The sequence below is a fragment of the Naumovozyma castellii genome, chromosome 3, assembly GCF_000237345.1.
Source record: "Naumovozyma castellii chromosome 3, complete genome".
Lineage (NCBI taxonomy): Eukaryota > Fungi > Ascomycota > Saccharomycetes > Saccharomycetales > Saccharomycetaceae > Naumovozyma > Naumovozyma castellii.
Window position 1 is genome coordinate 898,782 of NC_016493.1, and position 20,815 is coordinate 919,596.

General features: G+C 35.9%; 11 protein-coding genes across 11 annotated transcripts; 6 read left to right on the forward strand and 5 right to left on the reverse strand.

Annotated features, from left to right (window-relative positions):
- Positions 1-153: 153 nt before the first annotated feature.
- LEM3 (Lem3p) lies at positions 154-1,395 on the forward strand (the record flags this gene model as incomplete). The annotated part of the gene is made up of 1 exon (XM_003675744.1): positions 154-1,395. The coding sequence occupies one exon, from the start codon at positions 154-156 to the stop codon at positions 1,393-1,395; it is 1,242 nt and encodes a 413-aa protein (XP_003675792.1).
- A 499-nt stretch (positions 1,396-1,894) lies between these two features.
- Positions 1,895-3,184, forward strand: ARG8 (acetylornithine transaminase; the record flags this gene model as incomplete). The annotated part of the gene is made up of 1 exon (XM_003675745.1): positions 1,895-3,184. The coding sequence occupies one exon, from the start codon at positions 1,895-1,897 to the stop codon at positions 3,182-3,184; it is 1,290 nt and encodes a 429-aa protein (XP_003675793.1).
- A 172-nt stretch (positions 3,185-3,356) lies between these two features.
- On the reverse strand, positions 3,357-4,307 carry NCAS0C04400 (uncharacterized protein; the record flags this gene model as incomplete). Its single annotated transcript, XM_003675746.1, has 1 exon — positions 3,357-4,307. The coding sequence occupies one exon, from the start codon at positions 4,305-4,307 to the stop codon at positions 3,357-3,359; it is 951 nt and encodes a 316-aa protein (XP_003675794.1).
- Positions 4,308-4,876: 569 nt separating this feature from the next.
- BIO2 (biotin synthase) lies at positions 4,877-5,986 on the forward strand (the record flags this gene model as incomplete). The annotated part of the gene is made up of 1 exon (XM_003675747.1): positions 4,877-5,986. One exon carries the CDS (start codon positions 4,877-4,879, stop codon positions 5,984-5,986), a length of 1,110 nt encoding a protein of 369 aa, XP_003675795.1.
- A 266-nt stretch (positions 5,987-6,252) lies between these two features.
- Positions 6,253-6,888, reverse strand: CDC33 (translation initiation factor eIF4E; the record flags this gene model as incomplete). The annotated part of the gene is made up of 1 exon (XM_003675748.1): positions 6,253-6,888. One exon carries the CDS (start codon positions 6,886-6,888, stop codon positions 6,253-6,255), a length of 636 nt encoding a protein of 211 aa, XP_003675796.1.
- A 257-nt stretch (positions 6,889-7,145) lies between these two features.
- Positions 7,146-11,081, reverse strand: RTC1 (Rtc1p; the record flags this gene model as incomplete). The annotated part of the gene is made up of 1 exon (XM_003675749.1): positions 7,146-11,081. One exon carries the CDS (start codon positions 11,079-11,081, stop codon positions 7,146-7,148), a length of 3,936 nt encoding a protein of 1,311 aa, XP_003675797.1.
- A 1,165-nt stretch (positions 11,082-12,246) lies between these two features.
- BSC6 (Bsc6p) lies at positions 12,247-13,677 on the forward strand (the record flags this gene model as incomplete). Its single annotated transcript, XM_003675750.1, has 1 exon — positions 12,247-13,677. One exon carries the CDS (start codon positions 12,247-12,249, stop codon positions 13,675-13,677), a length of 1,431 nt encoding a protein of 476 aa, XP_003675798.1.
- Positions 13,678-13,906: 229 nt separating this feature from the next.
- On the forward strand, positions 13,907-15,292 carry PFS2 (cleavage polyadenylation factor subunit PFS2; the record flags this gene model as incomplete). Its single annotated transcript, XM_003675751.1, has 1 exon — positions 13,907-15,292. One exon carries the CDS (start codon positions 13,907-13,909, stop codon positions 15,290-15,292), a length of 1,386 nt encoding a protein of 461 aa, XP_003675799.1.
- A 115-nt stretch (positions 15,293-15,407) lies between these two features.
- Positions 15,408-16,919, reverse strand: PFK27 (6-phosphofructo-2-kinase; the record flags this gene model as incomplete). The annotated part of the gene is made up of 1 exon (XM_003675752.1): positions 15,408-16,919. One exon carries the CDS (start codon positions 16,917-16,919, stop codon positions 15,408-15,410), a length of 1,512 nt encoding a protein of 503 aa, XP_003675800.1.
- Positions 16,920-17,305: 386 nt separating this feature from the next.
- MED7 (mediator complex subunit MED7) lies at positions 17,306-17,956 on the reverse strand (the record flags this gene model as incomplete). Its single annotated transcript, XM_003675753.1, has 1 exon — positions 17,306-17,956. The coding sequence occupies one exon, from the start codon at positions 17,954-17,956 to the stop codon at positions 17,306-17,308; it is 651 nt and encodes a 216-aa protein (XP_003675801.1).
- A 2,385-nt stretch (positions 17,957-20,341) lies between these two features.
- On the forward strand, positions 20,342-20,671 carry HRT1 (SCF ubiquitin ligase complex subunit HRT1; the record flags this gene model as incomplete). The annotated part of the gene is made up of 1 exon (XM_003675754.1): positions 20,342-20,671. The coding sequence occupies one exon, from the start codon at positions 20,342-20,344 to the stop codon at positions 20,669-20,671; it is 330 nt and encodes a 109-aa protein (XP_003675802.1).
- Between the last annotated feature and the right edge of the window lie 144 nt (positions 20,672-20,815).

A 20,815-nucleotide genomic window follows, 5' to 3' on the forward strand; every position in this document is an offset into this window, starting at 1 on the left:
CTAGTTTTCCATAGTAAATTTACGTTAACTTACGCGATTAGAGATCATGCGAAAGAAAAATGAATCTGATGATGAATTTTAAGAACAACGTGCAAGATCTTGTATTTCAGCTTCAAGCTAAACAACACGAATCATTCTAACCTGATATAAGAGATGGTAAATTTTGATCTAAGTCAAGTGGGTGCCACTTTTCGTAAAAAGGATAAAGAGTATAAGGACTCAGCACCCCTCCCAGAAGAAGAGGATGATATTGATGCCTCTGAATTTGAAGATGATGAAGTAGTACCCAAGAAGATCAAGAATAGAAGACCCAGAGAAGATGATTTTACACAACAACGTCTGGCGGCTATAAACCCTGTCTTGACCCCAAACACTGTGGTACCAATCTACCTTGTGATTGCTGCCGTCTTCGTTATTGTTGGTGGTTGTTTGCTAGCAGTGTCCACTAAAGTGGACGAAATTACATTATACTACCAAGATTGTGTTACTGCAGCACCTACAGATGATTTTGGAGACATGCCATCATCTCATTTTCAATTCTATTTCCATAACGTTAAGAATTTTAATGTTACACCACAATGGAAATTCGTTGACGACCCTAATGACGACTTCAGTGAACGTGGTACCTGTCAAATTCGTTTCACTACCCCTAAAGTGATAAAGAAATCTGTCTACGTCAATTATATGTTGGAGAAATTTGCTGCTAACCACAGACGTTATGTTCTTTCCTTTAGTGAAGATCAATTAAGAGGGGAACACGCCTCCTATGATTTAGTCCATGATTCTACTGGTATTAACTGTAAGCCATTAGCGAGAAGCAGCAATGGTAAATTGTATTATCCATGTGGGTTGATTGCCAATGCAATGTTTAATGACTCTTTCCCCATGCAATTAATAAACGTTACCGATAATTCTCAAAATTATGATTTAACGAACCAAGGAATCAATTGGCATACAGATAGGCAAAGATTTAAGAAGACTAAATATAATTACACGGAAATAACACCACCTCCATTTTGGGAAAAAAGTTTCCCTGATGGATATAACGAGACCAACGTTCCGAATATTCAAGAATGGGAAGAATTTCAAAATTGGATGAGACCAGGTGCATTCGACAAATCTACCAAATTGATTAGAAAGAATGGTAATTCCAGTTTACCTGCTGGAGAATACGAGATTGATATTGGATTACATTGGCCTGTGACGGAATTTAACGGTAAAAAGGCTGTATATATTACACATGGTTCTAGTATTGGTGGTAGAAATCCTTTCCTTGGAATTGTTTACTTGATCGGTGGTTGCATATGTTGTGGTATGGCACTTATTTTACTGGTCTGCTGGTTATTCAGTGGGAGAAAAATTGCTGATCCAAGCAGTTTGTCATGGAATAAATAAATTAATGAACTAAGGTTAAGATAAAATATATTTATATGTATAGTATAGTTCTATAAATACTTAAATGAACACAATTTTTAAATAACTGGGGCAGAGTTGTAAACAATGTATGTTTCTACTTTCTAAAGGAAGTTACGTAGTTTATGTAGAAACCCACTCAGACCAGGGTGGAGATTAACACTTTTCCCAAAAACGTATATTCAGTGTTTGTCCTCTAATCGTCGAAAATATGTGATATAACTTGACAATTTATAAATGCCCGCACCCACTTATGTATTTTCTCGGCAAGTCATGCACTTAAAGTTCAAAAAAGATGCCTCGCTAAATGACTCACTTAACGGACACGAGCAGAAAAAACTTTTTTGACCGCTGAAAAAAATACATTTAAGAGCAATCCAAAGAGAGATGATTTTTTTTTTTCTTTCTTTAAGTGCAAGCCACTGCGACAATAGTATCAGTACGAGTACTATATTCGATTAAAACAAAACATTATATCAATATGTTCAGAAGATATTTATCTACTACAGCTCCAAAATTTCAAAATGGTGCCTCTCTAAAAAAAATATTACAAAAAGATGAAGCATTTCAAGTGACCACATATGCCAGACCAGCCAATCTCTGTATTACTAGAGGTAAAAATGCTAAGCTATACGACGATGTCAATGGTCATGAATATATTGATTTCACAGCCGGTATTGCTGTTACAGCCTTGGGTCATTCCAATCCTGAAGTCTCTAGAATTTTAGGCGAACAATCGAAACGTTTGATTCACTCTTCCAATTTATACTATACTGCTGAGTCATTAGAACTAAGTGCTAAAATCATCGAGAAGACAAAGCAGTTTGGTGGTCAACATGACGCCTCCAAAGTTTTCCTTTGTAATTCTGGTACTGAAGCTAATGAAGCTGCCTTAAAATTTGCCAAAAAGCATGGTATTATGATTAACCCAAAGAAGCAAGGGTTAGTTGCCTTCCAAAACTCGTTCCACGGTAGAACTATGGGTGCTCTTTCTGTTACATGGAATGCTAAATATAGAACCCCATTCGGAGATTTGATTCCAAACGTATCCTTCTTAAACTTGAATGATGAATTGACCAAGTTACAAAGCTTTATTAAGGACAAAAAGAACGATATTGCTGGTTTAATTGTGGAACCTGTTCAAGGTGAAGGTGGTATTTTCCCTGTACCTGCTGAAACTTTGATTGGATTGAAAAAGATCTGTGCCGACAATGACGTTATTGTCATCTACGATGAAATTCAATGTGGGTTAGGTAGAACTGGGAAACTGTGGGCTCATGCTCATTTACCAAAGGAAGCTCATCCTGATATTTTCACTGCTGCTAAGGCTCTAGGTAACGGGTTCCCAATTGCAGCTACTATAGTTAATGAAAAAGTTAACAATGCTTTAAGAGTTGGTGATCACGGTACTACATATGGTGGTAATCCTTTAGGCTGTGCTGTCAGTAAATACGTGATGGATACTCTTGCTGATGAAACTTTCTTAGCTCAAGTAAACAAGAAGGCAGAATTTTTCTATAAGCGTTTAGTTAAGATACAACAAAAGTTCCCAAAACAAATAAAACAAGTCAGAGGTAAGGGTTTAATGATCGGTGCAGAATTTGCTGAACCACCAACCGAGGTCATCAAAAAGTGTAGGGAATTGGGTTTATTAGTCATTACAGCCGGAAAGAGTACTGCTAGATTTGTCCCAGCCTTGACTATTGAAGATGAAGTTATTGAAGAAGGTTTGGACATTTTTGAAAAAGCCGTTGCCGCTGTTTATGCCTGAATAGAGCATACTGAGTTGTATTATTAGATTTAACTATGTCCATATTGGATTTTATAGAATAGATTTAAAAAAATAGCATAACAATATTATCTTTTTTATTGTTTATCTGTGTCCCGATTGATATTGGCATCTACTGCAGTATTTAAATTGATAATCATATTAAAACAATTTCTTACTTTAAGGTTTGAAAATAATGGTCTGACATTCGGAAGAGCTCATTGACACCATTAAATACAACAAGAAGTAGACCACCACCAGGCCCATAACGGCATATTATTGGCAAAATACCTTTGTAAATTCCTTTAATTCCTTCCGTTCTGTAAATCAGAAAAACGGATTGCCACGCCCAACCGTAACACATCCCTGAAGATGTTTTTTTCGAGCCTTGCATTCTTGTTTTTACAACATCAAATGGGACACTTAGGAAACAACTCATACAACCAGCGATGGCGCCTACCAGAAAATCATTTCTAATTCCTTGAAATTTTGTTGTAGACTTAGCCCTGGGAATGAATTTTTTAACTTGGAAAATCAATCCAAAGTAACTAGCATTCCAAATGGTATTTCTCCAGATGGTGGATTCAAAGCCTGCATAAATTCCAAATAATCCTTGATTTTCAATGATCGTACGTGTACACCTAATGGGGGATCTATAGTCCGATTGAGCATCCTGCAATCTAATTTTAACGAGTTCAAATGGAACAACGATCAGCGATTCTGTTATACCAGCAAAGGTACCAGCCAATAATGTTACAGTACTAGTGACTTCCTTTAACTTAAACTTTTTCATCATTATCTGCTGAAATTGTTCGTTACTGGCAAATTTCACTGCCCGTTTAGGTACCTCCATCAGAAGAGGTGGGCTCATCCCCTTGTATAGGTTTTTAAAGCCTTCCTCTTTGAGTATTTTGGACAAACAACTAAGAATACTGGAATGTTCAGGTTGCTTTGGAACTGCAACGCTTGAAGTTGCTAATGCTTTTTTATTGATTTGCAATTGAAATCTCGTTTTAACTACATCTAATGGATACATCATTATGGTTTCCGACATCCCTGCTACAGCACCGGAAATAAATTGATAAATGAATGGAAGTTTCACCGGATCTTTATCAATACGAGCCATATTAAAACATTACTTAACTAAAGATGCAGAGGATTGAATGGAAGTAAATATATTATGAAGATACATAAACATTAACTATCAATGGATTCAAACTAAGAAGGAAAAAACTAACCAACGTTGAATGTATTTTTATAGTTTTTCAGTTCAGATATTAATTGAGCTACATTTTCGTTGCAAGTACTTCATCTATTTGGAAACGTTCATTCTGTTGAATCATGATTATCTGACTCAAGATGATTACAGGCAAAAACGATTTCAGTGAAACGCGCACGTCAGATTTTCTTCGTGATTTTACTGTAACGTTGGTCCATTTTCAGATCCGTAGGCCAATAAAATTAAAATGGGTTTTGGCTGAGGCACATAATATAGTATTTGGTTTGTTTGATACACAGCGTGACTGTGACAATTTTTTTGTTATGAGCAGGAATGAAGTGGGTTTTTTTGGTGTGGTTCAGGAATTCTTCCATGTATTTAAAGAAATACCATTTATTTCATTCGAAGAAAAGCTACTTTTCATCCTTCTTTATTGCAATCCTTCTTATTGGAATTATTAAAATATTCAACTAAAAATGTCTCGAATTTCACCAATGCTTCTGAAGAGAGCTGCTTTCTCAACCAGTTCGGGGGGTTTCAATGCTACGGCAGGAAAAGGCTCAACTTTACAAAACGCACTCTCCAAAAGAGCTGCCAGGTATTCATGGACTAAAGAAGAATTACGTGATATTTATTATACCCCATTATTAGAATTGGTTCATTCAGCTCAATTGCAACATCGAAAATTCCACGACCCTACGAAGGTGCAATTATGCACACTAATGAATATCAAAACTGGTGGTTGTACTGAAGATTGTAAGTATTGCTCTCAGTCCACTTCAAATAATACCGGCCTTAATGCGGAGAAATTAGTTTCATTGGAAGATGTTGTTCGAGAAGCTGAAGAGGCTAAGAAGAATGGTTCTACAAGATTTTGTATGGGTGCCGCTTGGAGAGATATGAATGGTAGGAAGAGTTCCCTAAAAAGAATTTCTGAGATGGTGACCAAAGTCAACGAGCTTGGGCTGGAATCCTGTGTTACACTAGGTATGGTAAATGCTGAACAAGCGAATCAGTTGAAAGATGCCGGTTTGACAGCCTATAATCACAATATCGATACTTCAAGGGAGCATTACAAAAATGTTATTACCACTAGATCCTACGATGACAGATTGGCAACAATTAAGAATGTTCAAAAATCAGGGATTAATGCTTGTACTGGTGGTATACTTGGATTAGATGAAACTCAAGAGGATCACATTGGATTCTTGTACACTCTTTCTAATATCACTCCACACCCAGAATCAGTTCCTATTAATAGATTAGTTCCAATTAAGGGAACTAAAATTGTTGAAGAGTTAGATAAACCTGAAGCAAAAAAACTTGACTTTGAAGATATTGTCAGGACCATTGCCACTGCAAGAATTGTAATGCCAACCAGCATTGTCAGATTGGCAGCAGGGCGTTACACCATGAAAGAATATGAGCAATTTTTATGCTTCATGGCTGGGTGCAACAGTATCTTTACTGGAAAGAAAATGCTGACTACATATTGTAATGGTTGGACAGAAGATAAGGAGATGCTAAGAAGATGGGGTATGAGACCTATGAAAGCATTTCAAAGGGCTAGCTACACTTTATCATGAATGTTTGTTCTAACAAAGGCTAGCGTTCTATTTATTTATAAACTAATATATAAAAATATTCGTTAGTTATTTAGGTTTATTCTTTTATTTTGAGATTACTATAATAATATAACGTTAATATAATATAATATAAGTTGAAACATAGTATAATCCAGTTTATGCTAAGAAACTTTATTTGGTTATTATGTTTTGTTTATTAATGTTGATTGCGTTTTAGTTTTATTGGTTTTTATCGACAATGGTTTATATTAGATACCATATCATTCTTATAAAACAATGGTTGGTTGGGCATGTCTTTCATTAGCAGAAGAATGAGGGAAAAATTCTAAATGTCCATCTTCAGTCAACTTCAAAACTTGCTTGAACTTAGCACCGATGTTACGCAAAGCTTGTTCATCTTCGGACCTGGTCCATAATGCAAATTTGTTACCACCCTTTCTAATACTTAACACAACACCGTTAATTTGGGAGTCTTCTTCATCGATAGTTTCACCGATGACGGCTAGTAAAGTTCTTAGCCACAATTCATCAATATCACTACCTTTACCTCTTAATTGAAAGGACCACTTACCACCCTTGGCATTAGCTTCATCTTCCCATTCAGGTCTAATGTCACCACGGAAAACATGATAATCGGATTTTAGTGGTAGTTCATGAGGTTCTGGAATATTTTGTACAATAGCCCAGAATTCTTCGACAGTTTCAAAAGTAGTAACTGGTCTCAATAAATCGGACCAGGATTCTGACTTATCTACCGCAGGCTTGGTGTACCACAAAGTCCACTTAGAGTTCAAAGGGTGTTTAACTTCAAAATTATTACTGTCAGTTAAGACGGTCTTTGGAGTGTCATCATTACTGACAGAAACAGCTTCTAATTTTTGACTGACTTCTTCAACAGACATGGTCCTTTGATTTCTAACCTGATTTGAGATTCTTCCTAATCTTTGAAGTTCAATGTAAACGTAGTGTAACTCTTTTTAATCATCGATCACCTTGCCTCTGACGATTTCAAACGTACCGATTGCGTCTTGTTGTTCAACAGAAAAAAATTTTCGTCGCATCACGAAACACGGCAACGGTGTCACTAAACCATCAAATTACCAAACAATATAAGCTATATGACTACCTATGCTATAAATACACGTTCTCATATGATCTCTTAAGCCAGTTGGTTACCTAAACATCCCGCAGGACAAATGTCCATCCCATCGTCAAGGAACCAGCTTCTAAAACATTGGAAATGAGCCTCATGTCCACATTGTAATATTGCCATCGTCAACTTTTTCATTGGTCGCTCACAAAAGATACATAAACTGTTTGGTTTTTTGCATGAATCACAATACCAGTGACCAAATCTGCTTAGCGGAGACCGATTTCCAACCTTCTGCGCCTCCTTGGTGAAGTTTTCCTTTGATAAATCATTAGTGATCAATTCACCACACTTATCACAAAATAATTGTATAGTGGATTGTCCACCTTCAGATCCCATGATTCCCTCCCAAGGACAATATTTTATCAGAGAGGTTGCAATTTCAAACAACTCATAACGGTGAAGCAAAGACATGAAATGCGCTAAGCTATCCTTTACCACGTCCATTGAGGTAACTTGATAAAGATCTTGAAATAACAATATCATGTTTATTACTAAAAGAATGTTACCTGTTTCTACCGCTTGATTATAAATTTGTCTCAATAGTTTCTTAGTATTCCAAGGTGCTAGTTTATTTTCGTTCTTCAAATAAGCTGTTTGATCCTCAACAAGAAGTTGATCAGAAATTGAATCGGGTGCTTCTATGGAGACTCCTTCACTTAAACGATGTGGTGCAGATTTTTTAAATAATGCCAATTGAGAGGATGTATGACTAAAATTATGACTCGAAAATGCACCAGAACTCCGAGGACTATTTTGACTGAATGTCGGTGATGAATACTTGAATTTATTGGTGAAATGCTCTTCAATGAACGGTTTTGGTGAATGAGGTTCTGTCATGAACGTGTCTATGAAAGAAAGTCTTTCTGATCTTTTCCGTATTATTGGAATTCCCTTGCTTGTGTCACTTATTGTGGCTGAGCTTACTAAATCATGAGCCAAGCTCGAGGGAGGTTCAACTGATTCATCTACCACAGGTTTCCTTAGTTCTGGCGCATCTTTCAACGTTTGTTCTTCTATTACATCAGTGTTCAGATTATCTTCCTTATTCCTGTGTATTTTTCTTAATTCTCTCAAAGTCTCGATTGTTGATTTCCTTACCTTGTTAGTGTCGGTCTTGTCGCTACCCTTCAATTGTTTCCTCAAATTCGATATATTTAGCCCAGAAGCATTTGCATTTTGGGACTCGGCAGAAGATGGATTAAAAGCCTGAGGTCTTTCTTCTATTAATGATTCTGGGTCACTTGTAGTAAAGCGACTATAATCTGAAGCAACCGATTGTTTTCGAAGCGAGAGGTTTGCCGTTGAACTTTCCCTTTCTATATTACTTGAATTGTTCTCATCATCGTTCTCATCATTGCCATTATCACTATCAATGCTCATGTCATAAGTTTTATTATTCCTACCCATAAAATCATCATCTCCTTTTGAGACATTTTCTGGTGAAAGATTATTTAGTCTCTTAAGATCCCAGAGCAAAGAGTCCCTGATAAGCATCCAAACTTTGAAGTTAGGAAGATCGCCAATATATGCATACACAGAGGAGTTATGTGCGCAAATTGATACCAATTTTATTAATACTTCCATCTTTTTTTGTATTCTAGATGCTGTTGTGTTGTGGATTCTTTCAGTCAATTTACTTATCTCTTTATCGACAGGCGATTCCGAATTATATGAAGATGGGGAAGTCTTGCTAGAAGCATCAGTTTTGTCTGTTTCATCTGTTTTAATTTTATAAAGTCGACTGGAATTTGACCTTCCTGTAGATGTTCTAGCCAACGGATCTTCCTGATCAGCTTGTATTGTCGAGTTGATCTTATGAAGATTAATATCATTACCAATCAAATTAATCCAGGTTGCCTTCTCTGAGAGACCAAAATTTTCTCGTAGGTTTTCATAATTCAGCCCTGTTTCATTATTACTATTCTGGGTCGAGCTTTTTTCCATTTTAAAACCATCGAATGTACTTTCCATATCCTTATCAGATAGTTTCTCCTCTGTATACGAAAATTCCAATTCTCTAGCCAAGTATTTAAATATCTCAACTGGAGAATCTTTTATTTGAACAGCACCTGACAATCCCTTAAGGTTTTCATGGTTTGATATTTCTGAAAGACGAATATTATTTAGAATATGGGGTAAATCCAAGGTTATTACAAATGGTGATTCAATGTTCCTTCTGTCAGTTATCTCTTGGTTCTGGGTTGTTGGATTTAATGATATGTTAGAATTACTATTCAACTTTGATGATTGTAAAACACTTCTTGTGCTCAACGATGTTCCGATCTTACTCAAAAGTGGTCTGTCACCTGCCATAGAAAGATTTGCCCCTTTTTTCAAAGTGTTAAGTAACCCATTAGGATTAAAGTTATTGGTTGAACTAGATCTATCAGCCCGCTGTAGAGTTTTCTTGTGGTTGTATGTATATGTATGGTTTACATTGGTATTTTCATAGGTTCCTATCTTTTGATCTATTGATAGTAATCCGTTACCATCCATATCTCTCCATGTTGTAACATTTTTCGGTATATTATCCAATACTGTTGGTTCTTTTTCAATATTCCACCCATTTATATAATTGTTCTTATCAATATTGAATAATAGCTTGTTATCCCACCACACCAGACCCACGGATGGAGCTGAAGTTAAGAGAACATGTTTAGGAATGTATTTTCTTGCCAAGGAATAAATGCAAACTTCAGCCTCCTCCCCCATTGATGACAGAGCCAATAAAGAATTAAAGACATCAGCATCGTATGCAGGACGAAATTTCAACTTAGTCACTGGAGATCCAGTATTTATAGTTAATTCTGGAAATGGAATCAAATTAGAATTCGTATAACTATTAGAATCGAGTTGCTGGCGATCTCCAACATACCATAAGCAACATTTTCCATCTCTACCTCCTGTAGCAATATAATTTTCGTGAGGATGCCAATTCAAACAAAGGCCAGGTCCAGTATGGGCATTAATCTTCTTTTCAAATTGACCAGGTTGACGCATATCAAATTTCAAGAGCAAACCTGAGTCATGGATAGAAGCAAATTTATAACCAGGGGAACCAGTCAAGTGTGGCACCGCTTGCGTTGTGTTAAATGCATAATTGGGCATCCATTTAACATCTCTAATGGAATCTGACCCTGTATTAAAACTGATATCACAGCGAGACGATCCCTTTATAGAATTGGATCTTAAATCCCATATCTTCACACAGCCATCTTGTCCACCACTAATGATTAAATTCGATTGAACCATGTTAAAGTCAAAACTGTTTACAGATCGCGTGTGCTCAGATAAAGATGTAAGCAGAGGGTTTTCTATATTAATATTCCTGCTTATATCAAATATAGATATATCGGTAGAAGTTGTGCAAATAGCAGTATAATGGTTGGAACTTCCAAAACCTGTTTTTACATCAGCGATTGTGCTTAATTTTATCTTTTTACCCCTCTTGATCAAATTGGATCCATTCCCATGTCTTAAAGATCCAAGATTTGATTCCAATATGTCCTGTACTAAAGTAATTTTCTTATCTATTGGAGAAAACTTGTAATATCCAAGATGAGTCTTCCCCGCGCAAATTAATGCGTTACTATTTGGATCATTTATGGGACTAACACTAGACAGTTCCTTCTTTGTGAGGTAATTGTATGTAAGACCCGATGATTTCAGTGTTGTTGTATGTTTTTTCCTTCCTTGTATAGTAGGAACTTTGGACTTTTCCATGACATTTAAATCATCTTTAGATGTGAGATTTCCACTTTGATTGCCATGGAAATACTTATAAGAGTTTGAAAATGGAGATAACCTGTGCGATACTTTATTCAATTGAGAGGTGGAATTTGTAGCATCTGCCTTTGTAAATGATGTTAGGCTTCTAGGTAGAGAATGGTGACTCGAAGAGAAATACCTATTCTTTTTAGGTGACGAGGATGGGTCCATCATCCATTAATCTTGCTCACACCAGGTAGGATAGATTATCAATCCTTAGTACTATTTGATAATTGAATTAGATAGTATCCTTTAGAACACTCTGTCTTCCTTGGTTGTATCAACAAGATTTTGTTCGTGGTAAGGTTCTTTAAGGCTCATCAAGAGATTTGTCGCTCGTTGAATTTGGCGCTCATGCTGAGAGAAATCTACGGAACAGCAGGACAATATAAACTGTAAATGAAGGCATCACTGAGGTGTGTGCGTATGTCTACCATATATACTAAAGACTAAAACTACACTCCTAGTTGGAAGCCATTTGTTTTCTATTCTGCCACTTGATGAATCCAAGCCAGCACCCGAGATCAATGTAATGGACGTGTAAAAAACAGAGCGAAAAACATATTTCATTTCCAAGAAGAAAGAAAGGAGTTTACTAATGAGATTTTTAACCTAATTTATTAGGACCAAACAATCGTCAACAGAGTCCTTTTTCTATTTTTCTAATTAAAAATATTCTAGAATAACATATAACGATTATGTGTTTGACTAAAAAACGTTAGACCCCTTTAAGGTCCTGTAGATGATGGATTCTTCTAAGGTACAAGCGATACACATTATTCCATACAAGTGGGGATATTTAACCTATGATTGGGCGACATTTTTCTATCGGTATTTTGAACCTCTTGTTTCAGAAACCAAACCCTACGAATATATGATACTTTGGAAAGAGAGCTTTTTTAAGAGGGACAAAGATATCACACGCTAATTTTGTGACTGACATATCTACATTACTTTATTAACAAAAGTAATATTTCTTATTAGTATACTCCATAGCATACTTGGTACGAATCAACGTTTGATTACAAAGCTCGAATGGACATGAACTCAAGCAATGGCCTATTTCAAACATTCATCAATGTAGATAGGCTAGTCGATAGTCTATAAACTGTCAATGATTATATGATTAAGTACATTACTGACGCTAGGGTTCTTTGGTTAGCCCTGGACCAATCATGACCTTGCCCTAAATGATATTTGTTCAACCCTAATGCTTAAATAATAAAAAATTCCTTATAATGAGATAGATATATTTTATTCAATTGTTAAACATACAGAGTTCGAAGGAGGTAATCGATACATTCATCAAATAGTAGAACACATTCGATAAAGTACCAACATGAGCTCAGGACAAATAACGCCGAATGACTTTGAACTGGATCAACTAATAACCGAAGAGGGCAACTCCGAAGAACATCCCACTATGAAAGAGCTTAATGCCTCCATCACAAATTCAGGGGAAATGAAGAACATTATGTGGAAAGACCAAAAAGTAAAAGTATATGCTTTAAATTATAAGGAAGTTCCACTTGTAAAGTATCAAATTGTTGCTTGCATGATAATGTTTTTGGTCTTTGGGTTTAATGATCAGGCAACAGGGTCGTTACTGCCGACATTAACTGAGCATTACAAGATATCCACTGTTAAAGTTTCAAATATTTTCTTATTGCAATTGTTTGGCTATACTCTGGCGTCACTCTATAATGAAACTCTACATCGATATATTGGAATGAGAGGTGGTATGATCACTGCTACAGCATTATGTCTAGTCTTTTTCGGCATTTTAGCAAGTAAGCCTCGGAGCTTTTACGTTTATATGTTTTGTTGTCTACCTTTAGGTTTGGCTCTTGGAATAGTAGACTCAATCGCTAATGTGTTCATAGGAAACCTCGTCATCCATAAAAACGAAATGATGGGAATTATGCATTCAGTTTATGGGGCTGCTGCAATGCTTACACCTCCATTGGTAGCTCATTTTGTTGAGTGGGGACATTGGTCTCTATTTTTTTTGCTCCCCGTAATAACATCATTCGTGGGAATGTGTTTTATCATACCTGCGTTTAGGTTTGAAACAGAGGCAAAATATGATTATGTTTGTGCCGTTGCCAAAGAAAATGAACACAGCGATACTCCAGAAGATCCAGATGAAACTAAATTTCTCACTTTAATAAAGAATCCAATTATTTTATTGAATTCGATATTTCTATTTATTTATTTGGGAGCTGAAATTTCCACAGGTTCGTGGTTTTTCTCGTTTTTATTGGCTACCAAATCAACTGATAAAGTTGCTATGTCATATATTGCATCAGCTTACTGGATTGGGTTTACTTTAGGTAGATTAGTGTTAGGGTTTGCCACAGATAGGTTTTTTTCAAATCAGTACAAGGCTAGTCGAGGCTATGGCTTTTTGACTTTATTTTGGTATACAATATTTGTCATTGTAGGGGCTATAAATTATAATTCCAAACTGTATTTTACGGGGTTATTCTTGGTGGTTTTCTTTTGTGGCTTTTTTATGGGACCATTATTCCCTAATGCAAGTATAGTTACCTTACAAATATTACCAGGAAATCTACATATCCCAGGAATAAGTCTTGCTGTCGCAATAGGTGGTTGTGGTGGTGCTGCATTACCCTATATGGTTGGGGTGATTACACATTTAATTGGAATTGAATGGACACCATTGCTATGTTGGATAATGGTTGCTGCGCTTACCGTAGTATGGGCGTCTTATCCTCGCTATATTAAAGGGCATGATGAATTTTTGTGACTATTGGCTATTTATAAATTTATAGATTACATAGTCAAAATTATAAAAACATTTTTTCATAGTCTACATAAGGTATATTAGATTATCTATTCCCGGTTCTTTTATAGGCGCTAGAACATGCCGGGAACTTTATTTTTCCAACGTTGTGGTAATGAAAGATGAAAAATTCCTGACTTAACGAATCTTAGTTTGTTCATAATGAAGGGCGTATGGCAAAATAGAAGCACCCATGGATCAATTCAGTAATATTTCACCTAATCTCCCGTTACCAGCAACACAAAAGAAATATGTAACGCATCGAAGGACAGTAGATGTCAGCTCCCCCTTTACCAGACTCTATTTCTATAGGAAACATGGACTCTCGACAACTCCAGTCATAGAACCAGAAACGTCATATTCAGCAGATATTTTACCACCAGATACATATAAGGGACATAGTAATCATCGAATCATTAACCTGGCTTGCAAATTCACACATTTAAGTTCCAATAAAGTAAAACACGTTATTCCTGCTATTACATGGACACCAGAGGGAAGGCGACTTGTTGTTGCTACGTACAATGGTGAATTCTCATTATGGAATGGGACATCTTTCAATTTTGAAAGTTTAATGCAAGCTCATGATTCAGCGGTTAGTTGTATACAGTATAGTCATGCTGGGGATTGGATGTGTAGTGGAGATGCCGATGGAGGTATTAAAATATGGCAGCCAAATTTTAACATGGTCAAAGAATTTGAAAACGCTCACACAGAATGTATTAGAGATATTTCATTTAGTAATAATGATTCTAAATTTGTTACATGTTCGGATGATAATGTTTTGAAGATTTGGAATTTCAGTAACGGACAGGTGGAGAGGACGTTATCTGGTCACCATTGGGATATTAAGAGTTGTGATTGGCATCCTGAGATGGGATTAATTGTCTCTGCTTCTAAAGATAACCTGGTTAAGTTATGGGATCCAAGATCTGGGCAATGTATTTCAACGATTATCAAGTTTAAACATACAGTACTAAAAACAAGATTTCAACCAACGAGAGGTAACTTACTGGCAGCCATATCTAAAGATAAATCGTGTAGAGTATTTGATATAAGGCACTCAATGAAAGAACTTATGTGTGTAAGAGATGAAGTAGATTATATGACTTTAACATGGAACCCAATTAATGAATCGATGTTCACGGTGGGGAACTATGACGGTGCGATGAAATATTTTGATTTGCTACAGGACCTTGAGGGACCATCTCACGTGATACCGTATGCTCACGACAAATGTGTCACATCGATGGCATATAATCCTGCAGGGAATATATTGGCAAGCGCCTCGAAGGATAGAACAATTCGATTTTGGACAAGAGCTAAACCTGTGGATCCAAATGCATATGATGATCCAACATATAATAATGAGAAAGTCAATGGTTGGTTTTTCGGGATTAATAATAATATTAACGCTGTAAGAGAGAAAACTGAGCATGGTGCAGCACCACCTGTTCTAAATTCCACGGATATTCCATCTAATTTAACCACCACTTCTTCCTCAACAAATACCGGTGATTTCAGTTTACCTGGCCTGACATCCACCACCAAAACTGGAGCCCTCCCGGGATTGGGTTAATTAGTCAATTGCTAGCTTGAGATGGGTGCAACGCCATTTTAGGCGAGACTTAAAACTGTTATATTAGATAAACTATATTAATTAATATTTAAACTCTCTATAATACAAAACATTGTCATATACTGTTGTTAGCGATGTGTATTGCTTGTTCTCCGCTGCCTCCACAACTTAATTCAACATTGGTCATTCTCAGGGTCTCTAGAAAACTGCTATTAAATATTTCTGATAGAACCTTCCTATAGTAATCTCTCTGTATATTTTCTGCTTTTACCGACGGAGTTTGTTTGTTTGAAGTGCAATTATCAAAAAAGTTCTCCACTCTATCTGTGTAACAATATCCATAATACCTATGGTAGTTTGATGAAAACTTCTCTATTTCTCTGATTAATAAATTTGTCTCTAAATCAAAAATGTCTTTATTAAACATTATCATATTACCGACAGAAGAGATACCAGCATTACTTATTCTAAAGTGAAAAATATTACCATTACTAGCACTTGATAATAGCGGATATTCAATTTCATTAAAAGGAGTAAATTGTTTCTTATAATAAAGTAGGCGCTTAGCAAAGTCGAGAATCGAGGAAGAGTAGGGATTGCCACAATAGTCTTTATTAAACGCCTTATTGTGGACATTGTATTTGATATACTCGGATTTATCACAAGAAACTTCAAGAACCAATGGTGTAACCATGATATTTGACTCGTTATTAAAAGTTCGAAGCACATTCCAAATATAATTTCTTCTTTCAATTGTGGAATTAGTAGCATCAAAGATAGCTAAATCAATAACATCATTAGCCATATCATGGAGCAAAGAATCCAGTGCAACTCTTGCAAATTCTTCCTTCTTCTTAGCATTCCTTGGATTAAATATATCATCTTCGACAGAACCATTTGGAATAATAATTGGACCATTAGTTATAATGACACTGCTCCTTCTAACATCTCCCGCATTGTAAATACCGGAGCGGATTGGTTGGCCCAAAACGTTATTTTGATCCAAGTAATCTATCAAATGTTTAGCCACAGAAGATTTACCAGAAGCAGGTAGTCCAACAAGAACTACTAAATATTTTTTAGCTTTCAATAAAGTTAATGGACTCGTAGTGTCTGCCCTCAACTGTAAATCGTTATAAAATGACGAAGGCTTTGTGATCGGGGAATCATAGGACGGTATCCCACAGAAGGAATCATATGAACGTCCTCGAACGGAAGATGGAGATGAGGAAGAGTTATTAATTTCAATATCGGAAGGCTCTGCTTCTCTTGAGATATTGTCGAGCAAATCATTCACTGGAGTTTGATCGAGGTTCGTAGTTGAAGAGTGTAAACAACTCTGTTGTAGAGCATCATATGGGTTGTTTCCCTCGTTTTGGAGACTATATATCTCTATTGGGGCAGGATTAGGTATATGCATACCAAAGAATTTATAGAATGTATCATCAAAAATATCTTCTTGTGAACTGAACGACATTGTATTGTAATTATGGAATATAGATATTGGGATTGTTTGTAGGAATAGTCTGGTAATATAAAGAATAAAAACCTTTATTCGTGAAAAGAAATATTCGTGAAGGAATGAGATGTGATCACTCAGAAAAGAAGAATAGAAGGTGTATAACATCGCTATTTATAGCTTTCCTAATGCTTGATATTCAGTAAAGGTAAATTTGGATAAAGGTCAAAAAGGTAAATGCAGAAGGTTTTGAAAAATGTAATCACAGCCTTACCAAAGACTATTAGAAAAGGTAACTCATTAGAAGTATTGACGAAAAATTTCCTTAGTGGAGAAAAGAAAAACATTGTGTCAAAAGCGCGGGGTAGAAACAACGGGCTCGGCAAACATTATGCCGGAGTTAGTTAATCATCATGATTTGCTCTCGTCAATATGAACCAAAAAGATTAGTTATGTTGCGTCGTATATACCGTTATTTATAAGTGTATAGTGGTATTACTTAGTGATGTACTCGAATGCGGATTGTAGTGGTTAAATTAGGTTGGCTTAATATATTAATCTAGAGACTTGGGATCACTGATTTTGGAAAGTTTTTCTCTTACATGATCACAAGTCTGCTCAATATGTTTAATTTCTCTCTTCTTGTACTCCAGTTGTTCCTCTAGTAGCATAATCAAAGACTCTCGAGATTGATGTGGTCGATATTCGTTGAGTAAATGGTGTATATTAATAAGTATTGTTCGTATATTTTCAACTTTCTGTTGGTATATCTCTGGGTTTATGCTCAAGACACCAATTAGCTCTAAGTAATTCAGAAGTAGTGATTTCAACAGTTTTCTAGATTCTTGGATTTTGTATTGATAATTGGTTGGTTTCCCTATCTCATCAGATTTTTTGTATAGTTGTGTAATACCCATACTCTCCAAGTCAGGTAGCTGGTCTTTCACTTGCCAAACACTTCCAAACGCTCTATATTGGTGAGATTTGGGCATTTTAGGTGGTATTAAGTAATCTAGTTCGTTAGTAAACACCTCCTCGCTGTCTCCCTCTACAACAGTAGGATCATTCTCATCGTTAGCTTCTGTCAGCTGCTTTTCCTCTTTATACTTCTCCAATTTATCAACGTTTTGTTGTGTGAAGAATTTGATATAGGGTGGTGGTGGAGGATATAAAGAGCTAACGTCATTTGCATCATTGCTTGGCATTATTAATCCGTTTTCACAGTACTAGTCTGATGCCTATCTCTTTTATTTGGTCGTTGAAACAACTTCTTGGTGAGAATTGAAGAACCTGGGCTATCGTTGGTCTGAGAGCTTTTCTTGATGTAATGTTAACGTTAACGCTACTAAAAAAAAGATGTCTCGTATCACGCGACTTGCAATTCTAGATAAAATCAAATTGATAATAACAATGAAAACCAAAAACTTATAGGATAAACGACCCGTGATAAGACCACTGGTGAGACGTTATGATGCCTGTGTTTTCCGAAGTGTGAAACTGAGGAATGGCTTCCTCTACACTTTTTTTTTTGGATGTGCCCTCGATGCAGTATCAAATATATTAGGGCGTCACATATTCCCACCTACATTTTCTGATGCCATTGTTGGTTACACAACTTGGCAGCATGTATTGACAAATATGAATCAGAAAGGAGAAAGTTAATTGGGAATCTAACGTTATATCTCATCAGCTTAGAGGAACTTATATCAAGTGGATTCTACATATTACTACACTTCTATCTGTAAATGGTAATACTAATAATATTAAAGTAGCAATAAATATAGGAATAACTCCTATTAATTTATCAAGAATTGATATTGCCCAGAAAATATGAAAAAAAATTGTATTCAAATTTTGGAAAACCTGTTCAAGTATAATACACACTCTTTGCCGTGCCATTTAACTATTGTCCCTTTCAAAATAGCTTATTTTTTACTGCCTGCCATAATTTAGAATAAACGTATAGACTATTTTACTTATACTTGCTCCGAGAATGCTATCAGTTATGGTAAAGTGCTCAACTGTCCTTTTGCTAATATTTCAAGGTTTTTGAAACTAATTATGCAAGATTAATATTATTAACCTACCCTACGTTCGTTTAGCTACTTGATTACGGTGGGATCATTGATTTCTATTCCTCCCGCTTGGTTTCCATATTGCCATTGTACAGAACCAAAATTAGTTCTTACCAAGGATGATTCAGGGCCCTTTCCCCCCAACACAATTTGGTATTGGATTAAATGCATATGTCACAACCCTCTAGTTAGGCATAATATTAGACCTGAAGCTTCTTACTGTTGTTTAGTATTTTACTAGTCATATGACCACGGTATCTGTAGCAAGCGTTGTAGCTTCATTTAGGTATACATCATTATTATTTAAGTCAGGAAATCATGCCCCAGAAAAACAGTATTTTTTTATTCTTCATGAAGTGCCTCTGTTGCAAGTGTACTTTTTTTGTTGGACCAGATATTATCAATCAGCGCCATGTCAACCAACGACAACAATGACAAGAATATGAATATTATATTAGCCGCCCGCGGAGTTCCAAGAATTTTCACTATTCAAAATATCGTTTTGTCCAATTGAGGGAAGAAATTGGGTGGCAAAAACGGCATAAATATCTATTCTATAGCAAATTCAAAAGATTTAACTTTTAAGCACAGAAAAATAATTGTAAGAAAAAGCAGAAAACGGAAGTATTCGAATGACAGAAAAATTGACTGAAACTCCAGAACTTCGTACTGTTACAAAACTTTTAGGATACATTATTGGCTTGAAAATACCTTGCCTTATTGTGCCTGTTGCTTCATCCTTTACTGCGCGTATATGATGTTTAGTATGGAAAGACCAGAGTGGTACCAAGAAGAGATTCGCAGGTGAGTTCATTGCCTGTCAACTCTGTATGGGTCTAGTCATGGTCCTCGGTGCCATATATTCGTTGTGTAAATATTTTCTTCCAAAAATATACGTATATTGGAAGTAGTCTTCTTCATTTTCCTAGCTGTAGTCAAAACCCATCGTTCCACTTCGTTCTGGAATTTTAACTTAAGGAAGTAACTTGATATTTAACCAAAAATTTCCAGTTAACAATTATATCATAAACAGTATAAGGTAAGGTAACTTATCTGTCCTGTTGAGCATAAGTGCCCCCAACATTATAGAATTCAAACTTGTCTTATCAATCAAAGAAAGTAAAGCAACAAATAGTTGGACAAAGAAGTTGTAACTGTCTTAATTAGTGGCCGACTCTTTTTTAAATTGTTGAAATTACAGTTAAAACTGGGAGAATGTCAGTTAACATTTGTGGTTTAGTAAGCTTCATAATTATAGCAAATAATTGCAGATAACAGTCACCTCTTGGTCTTTCGGAGTTGGGTAGGAGTTGAATTTGTCCGAGGGTTTGGAAAATTCTTAGGGTTTAGGACTTTAAATGTAGGGTTGTAATAAAATTTAATTTTTTACCCTATAAATCTAAGAAAGAAAAACCTCTACAAATCCATCATTCTGTAGAAAATTAAAGAACCCTTCGATATCAATAGGAACACAGTTAAAATATAATAGATACAGAAGAAAGGCATAAATCCACAATGAGCGATCTTGATAAGATGGATATCGACACAGAAACTGAAAACACAACACAGCAAAAGAAGAAATTTGAAATCAAGAAATGGACCGCAGTGGCGTTTTGGTCGTGGGATATAGCTGTTGATAACTGCGCTATCTGTAGAAATCATATTATGGAACCATGTATTGAATGTCAACCGAAAGCTATGACGGATACAGATAATGAGTGTGTTGCTGCATGGGGGACATGTAATCATGCCTTCCATTTACATTGTATTAATAAATGGATTAAAACGAGGGATGCATGTCCTCTAGATAATCAACCATGGCAGTTAGCAAGATGTGGCAGGTAGGGAACATTTACTTGAAGAGATGTACAATAAGGATATGAAGCATATTGCAATATACTCCAATTTACCACTCACAATGTACAAGTGTAAATTATGAGACTCAGAATAAATTTTGCAGATTAAGATTTTTTTTACATATTTCCATTG